The 6,630-nt window shown below is 40.0% G+C and overlaps 1 protein-coding gene across 2 annotated transcripts; it reads left to right on the forward strand.

Annotated features, from left to right (window-relative positions):
- The first annotated feature begins 3,816 nt into the window (after nt 1–3,816).
- On the forward strand, nt 3,817–6,405 carry LOC121776043 (AP2-like ethylene-responsive transcription factor ANT). 2 transcript variants are annotated; one of them, XM_042173160.1, is made up of 8 exons: nt 3,817–4,279; nt 4,360–4,804; nt 4,875–4,957; nt 5,100–5,108; nt 5,207–5,295; nt 5,366–5,490; nt 5,561–5,640; nt 5,721–6,405. In XM_042173160.1, the coding sequence occupies exons 1-8, from the start codon at nt 4,021–4,023 to the stop codon at nt 6,191–6,193; spliced, it is 1,563 nt and encodes a 520-aa protein (XP_042029094.1). In that variant the 5' UTR covers nt 3,817–4,020; the 3' UTR covers nt 6,194–6,405. The 2 variants fall into 2 exon arrangements, with proteins under 2 accessions (XP_042029094.1, XP_042029095.1); XM_042173161.1 differs by having other exon boundaries at nt 3,819–4,279; nt 5,564–5,640.
- The last annotated feature ends 225 nt before the right edge of the window (nt 6,406–6,630 follow it).

The following is a 6,630-nucleotide window of genomic DNA, read 5'->3' on the forward strand; positions in this document are numbered from 1 at the left end:
AGATGTGTAGTTAAATCAAGGGGAAACTGCCTTAAAAGTCACATACTTTTGTCAAATTTCAGTTTTTCCCATGAACTAAAAATTTGGCGTATAATATCATAAACTTTACCGTATTGCTAGTATTTCCCATTTGACCCGACCCTGCGAATTTCCGGTTGAAAATGTGGCAAGCCTAAAAGCTGAGGTGGATATCGCCGGAAAATAATAAAACGACGTCATTTTCCGTAGACAAAACGACATCGTTTCATGAGATTACACCTTTAATTCGATTTTAATCCCAAATTGCAAGCCCTAGTATTAAGATTTTAATCCCAATTTCGATTGAATTTCTGATTTTTCAGAGATTGTTTCGATTTCAGTTTTGATTTGGGGAGCGGAGGCGATTTAATTTTGCACGAGGCGAATGATCCGAAGAGGAAGGCGGAGTTGGAGCTTCCTCTCTTTCTCTCTGCTGAGCTAAAGATCACATCCGCCATTTTTGTTTCCGACCTAACCGACGACTCATCTTCTCCCGTGAAATCTGCTGTGAGCGGCCTCGTTTCTGCCAACTGAATCCGTTCAATCTGTCGTGGCCAAGGTTGTGGCCATTGGTGTTGTTTTCGAAGACGACCGAGGTTAAAGGCGCTTGCTACATGAGGAAGGCATCCATTCTCTCTCATTTTGTAAATATGGTAGAGCACTAACGCAGTGTGAGCAGCAGCATGAGGAAGGCATCCACTCTCTTTCATTTTGCAGACGTTCTTCATCTATTTATATCAATTCATGTGCCTCTCTCTCTCTCTTTCACTCCAATTTCGTTTTTCGATGACGGGCAGCGCTCAACCTCAACTTGCTGTTCTAATCGCCACTGTGGTAGATTCGAGTTCTAAATCTTCTTCTTGCCGCAAATCTTAAATTCTGCATTGGATCATTGATTGGGGGTGAAATTAGGTAAAGGTAAATTTGAGGATTTTTGGTCTAGTCAGCAATTTTTTTAACACGTCATTGTACATTCAATAGCCACGTCAACTAAAAATGACACGTCAGCCTGCTCCATGGCTAGAAAACCAGTCATGGGAAAACATGGCCAGAAAACCCGTCATGGGAAAACAGTGATAGAATGTAACGTTCATGACATTATAAGCTAAATTTTTAGTTCATGGGAAAAACCGAAATTTGACAAAAGTTTGTAATCAATGAGTAAAAAAGGTACATAGTGCAGAGAACATGAGAGCAAAAGCAGACTTCTAAAATCTTACAGTGAAGGTCCATACCTCGTTTAAAATATGACAATTATAAATCAATTCCATAGTCAATTTAGTGTAATTCAGCCAATCATAACATCTCTCCAATTAGGTTTGAGACTTGAAAAACTTATTACTATTACCAAAATATTTTCTATTTTTCATTAACTTTGAAAATGGTATTCCACGTCTTTCCACTCCCATCCCAAATAGTGAGATCAGTTTGAAAATGGCAATACATTATTGTCGACTTCCCAGACTGTCAATGAACAATAAATGGATAGTCCAACCGTACGTACCAAAATAAATAAATATATTAATATATTTGGAGACATAATGCAACACAATGTACAAAAGTTATTTAAGAATTGGGAACTGTCAATAACCATATTTGGATAGTGTGCAGTTCAAATATTGGCTCTTACTCTTCACAAAGGTACAATACTATACAACACCCCTTTCTTTACAGCCATAAAACTTCAAAAAAGCACAGGCATGCATTTTCCAGTCAAACCATTACTCTCCTTTCGTTAATTTTTTTTTTAAATAAAGAAAAATTCTTACACATATTTTCTGAATTTCTGTAACGCTGAACATGGATAGGTCATGCACTTTTCTGGAATTCTATCAACACTTTATTTTCTAGACGACACCATTTAGCCCTTGCCATGCAACGAATCATAGCCACTTAGTCTGCGTAGTAGCTACCAGAATATACACATATATAGTGTTTCTTGTCTAAACAAATTTATTTATTCAAATATTAAAACCACAAACATTAAAACTTAGCTTTTTTGTTGAATAAGGAATTATAATAAAAAATGGACGGAATAGAGAAAATGAGAAACAAAATAGTAGTACTATATGTAAGGGAGTACGACAAATGAATTATTTAATTTAGTAATAAGATGTCATTTTCGCTCCTAGAATTCACATCTACTAATATATAGGCTACATAGGTTAATTATAGTCATAAAGTTAATATATATGTCAAATCAGAATTTAACGAAAAATTATGAATTTGTAGGCAAATATGCTATTTAATCAAAATTCAAATAAATTCTACTACAATTTTTATACACAAGTATGCAACGATGTCACATAGTGTACAATCTACCAAGTGTAAGAGAGTCATATAGTAATTTTTTAAATGTGATTCTTACAGTTGGTTTTGTGATCGTAGCTAAATGAGCCAATTTTCATTGCTTCTTTCCTATCCTTAATTGTGTCAGGACCGCCTTATAAAGTATCATAACAAAAGGTATCCACAAAAACTAAATTGCTTACATTATTGCCAAATTTTCTTTATATCTATCTAGATTCTTTTATGTTTGCAAATTATTTTGTCTGCATGCAATTTATTCATATACTACTATTATTCAAGAATGACAATTGTGCAGCATGGTAGTAGCATCAACGTTATTAATTTCAAAAAAAATGCGACATCTAGTATATATATAAAATACTCCGTAGTAGCTAGTATTTTATAATTGAAGGATGACAAGAGTGAGATATAGAAAGATTTCCAGATATAGACAGTGTAGGAAAAAAGTAAATCACACACACAATAATACAGAAGTGAGATTTTATTTGTTGGGGTTGGGGGGGGGGGGGGGGGGGGGGGGGGGGGCTTTGCACGATTTCAAGTGGGGACTGCTGGAAAAATTGGCTCAAGTTATATCATACGACATTAAATTTCTGCTGCCCGATCCTTCAATTCATGAATTAATTAGGTTTTACTAGATAAGATACATGTATGTCTCAATGTAATAGTATTTCCCATTTTCTTCCCTGTTACTACGACAAATTCAAATCAACCAGCTAAATATTTTAATAGCATGCTATATTTATTGCAACAATTACAAGACAATAAACAAACATACTTGTATGATTGTGCCACTTTAAGCAGAAGTGCACAGCAAACCATATAATGCACTCACAGAGGGCACACCATAATGAAATACTATCACGAAAACACATTAACACCAGTAACAAAAGGATAAACTGAATCACACAACAACCAAAGGGATGAAACAGAATCACCAGAAGAAAAAAAAGCAAGACAGAAAGAAAGAGAGAAGTCATACAACGACAAAAGTGAACGTAAGAGCATGTGTTGGTGAGAAAGAGTTTTTAGTAGCATAAATTGTGAGCCGAGGAGTATGTTAAAAATGAGTTATTCATCCTCTTAAACGGCCTTATAAGCTGGAAGGGTTATCCACTCATTTATAGAAGAGTTAGATCACTATTTTGTCGATGTGAAACAATAAGGGGTTTCAGTACACCCCAGAATGTGTGAGGGGTGGAATGACCACTTTGATATCATGTTAGAAATAGACCATTGGGTTGAGAAGTTATAATCACAAGATGGATTTGAATAGAGTGAAAGAGATGTAGATTTTGAATGGATTTGATAAAATTGAATGATGTGAGGAGTAAATTGAATAAATGCGGAAATGGTATATGTATATTTATGTGAAGATATATATGAATGGGGAAAAAAGCAAAAGAAAATGTGTTTCTGAAGCACGGATCCCAATGGAACGATGCCCAGCATTGCTTGCTGGAACTCATTCTTTTTGTTTAGTTTAAATGGCCTTGCTTTGTTTTCTTTACATAGAGAAACAAAACAAAACAAAAGCAAAAGATACAGAGAAGACTCTGGGATTTTGGCTTAGATTTCGTCTCTCCTCCTATAAAACAAAACACACCTCCCACATTTCAATTCACAAAACATCATTAGTGCATTCGTTTCCAATCATTGACATGCTTCCTTGCTCCATCTGAACAAGCAAACATGGGCGATGAAAGTAACAACAACAACAACAACAGCAGCAATTGGTTGGGATTCTCTCTCTCAGCTCCAAGCATGGACGACAACCACCACTCCTCCTCTAACGCCGTCTCCACTCCCGCCCCAATCAACTTTTCCTTCAACTACCCCGGTTTCTGCTACGGCGACAACCCCAGCTTCTACTCCCACTTAACCGTCATGCCTCTCAAATCCGACGGCTCCCTTTGCTTGATGGAAGCCATCAACCGATCCCAGCCACAAGGCACCTAGCTATCCCCTCTCCCTCCCTTTGCATGTGTGTAAAATTTATAAAATAGTAATGTGTTATTGCATTGACTGCAGCTCCGAAGCTGGAGGATTTCTTCGGAGTGGGCCATCCCCATCACTACCAAGGAGGAATGGCGCTGAGCCTCGACAGCATGTATTACCACCACACCAACACTCAACCCACCGCCAACACCACCGGCACCGATTTCCTCAGCTCTCTCCAGGAATATCCACTTTACTACGCGCCGCCTCCGCCGACGCCGCACAAGGAGCCTGACCACCCTTCTCCGCCCGACCAAATATCTGGCGGAGAGGCCTACAACGAGCTGCAGACTCTCAGCCTTTCCATGAGCCCCGGCTCACAGTCCAGCTGCATCACCGCCCCTGTTGTCGTAGCTGACGCAGTCACCTACGACAACAAGAAAAGAGGCCAGGACAAAGTCGATCAGAAGCAGATCGTTCACCGCAAATCCATCGACACATTCGGCCAGAGAACCAGTCAATACAGAGGCGTCACCAGGTAATAACAAACCCCTTTTTTTCATTTTTTTTTGTTAAAAACTATACTAATAAGAATGGTTCAAAATCAGACATCGATGGACTGGGAGATACGAAGCTCATTTATGGGACAACAGTTGCAAGAAAGAAGGCCAGAGCAGAAAGGGAAGGCAAGGTTAGTGTGTTTTATTTTATTTTCAATCAAACTATGCTAGTATAAGTTTATTAATCATGTGACTGACTAATGTCCTGTTTTATTTGCCATCAAATTGATCCTGGTTGGTGTGGGGCGATGGGGACGAATTCTCCTTTTGCAGTTTACCTTGGTAAAATGACTTTAGTAAAAACTCTGCTATTGTAATATGCTATTTTGAGTGTTGGAGTGTTTCTTGTTATGGAGTCTGATTAATGTTGGGCAATTCAGGAGGGTATGATATGGAAGAAAAAGCGGCCCGGGCTTATGATTTGGCCGCACTCAAGTACTGGGGACCGTCCACACACATCAATTTTCCGGTTACTTTACTCTCTCTTCACTTTTCCGTTACCATTTTGTCTTTCTTTTACTAACTAATCACATCCACAGTTGGAGAATTACCAACAGGAGCTGGAAGAAATGAAGAACATGAGCCGGCAGGAATACGTCGCTCATCTCCGGAGGAAAAGCAGTGGCTTCTCTCGGGGAGCTTCCATATACAGAGGAGTCACAAGGTCTAGACATGTCCTGTTTTTTCTGAACTTGATAATTTGGTGTTCTTGAAATTGTGTAATTGTTATTTAGCAGACATCATCAACACGGCCGCTGGCAAGCCCGCATCGGCCGCGTTGCCGGCAACAAGGATCTCTATCTCGGCACATTCAGTGAGTCGGACATCATTATTACATTATCTTCTTCAAACTTCATTACTCTTATTTTTGTGTGATTTTATTATCACCAATAGGTACGCAGGAGGAGGCTGCGGAGGCGTACGACGTCGCGGCCATCAAGTTCAGAGGCGTGAACGCGGTGACGAACTTCGACATCACGCGCTACGACGTGGAGAGGATCATGGAGAGCAACGGCCTTCTTCCCGGGGAAATGGCGCGACGGAACAAAGAGGTTGTCGTCGTCGCAGCCTCTTCTTCGAACGACATTAATGCGGAGCCGGTTGTTGTGGCGAAGGAGTGTGAGTGGAGAGTGGCGCTGCCTAATGGCATGGGCGAGGCGGGGAAGATGTCCGCGCCCTCGTCCCTTGCCAGCTCGAGGGAGGGCAGCCCGGACCGGAACAATGTGCTTCCCATCCAATTTCCTGCCCTGCCTAGCAAGTTTTTCCCATGCCCCACGGGGGGCGAGGGCGCGGCCGCGTGGATCCCTGCGGCCGGCCCAATGCGGGCCCAGGTGCCTCTCTTCTCCGCATGGGCTGCGGATGTTTAGTGACACATTTTCCTTGTTGGGATGGATGTGTTTTGCTTGTACAAAAAGGAGATATTATTACAAGGCAAATTAAGGGGTGGTTTGGTTTGATTTGATGTAGGATTAATGTTGTTAGCAATTTGTGTAGGAAGGTCCAAACTTTTTCCAGTAAATCGGTTTGGACAGCTTTGAATGAAATTAATGGGCTTTTTATGAATGATGATTAGATTTAAGCTCCAAGGAGAGAAAGAGAACTTTTACTTTTGTAAGAATGATTCTTTTGACTTGGCCATAACTACTAGTACCAAAAAAATCAATTTCTCTAGTTTGGTGGAGCTTTCCATGCAGAGTAAATATTTCATCTTCTTCTTTCTTTTCAATGAAAACTGGTTTTGGCATTTAAATCAAGGTGTGACTTTTGTGATGTCTAGTCATATTCAGAGCCCCTACAAGGAGTT

The sequence above is a fragment of the Salvia splendens genome, chromosome 18 (genome assembly GCF_004379255.2).
Source record: "Salvia splendens isolate huo1 chromosome 18, SspV2, whole genome shotgun sequence".
Taxonomy (NCBI): domain Eukaryota; kingdom Viridiplantae; phylum Streptophyta; class Magnoliopsida; order Lamiales; family Lamiaceae; genus Salvia; species Salvia splendens.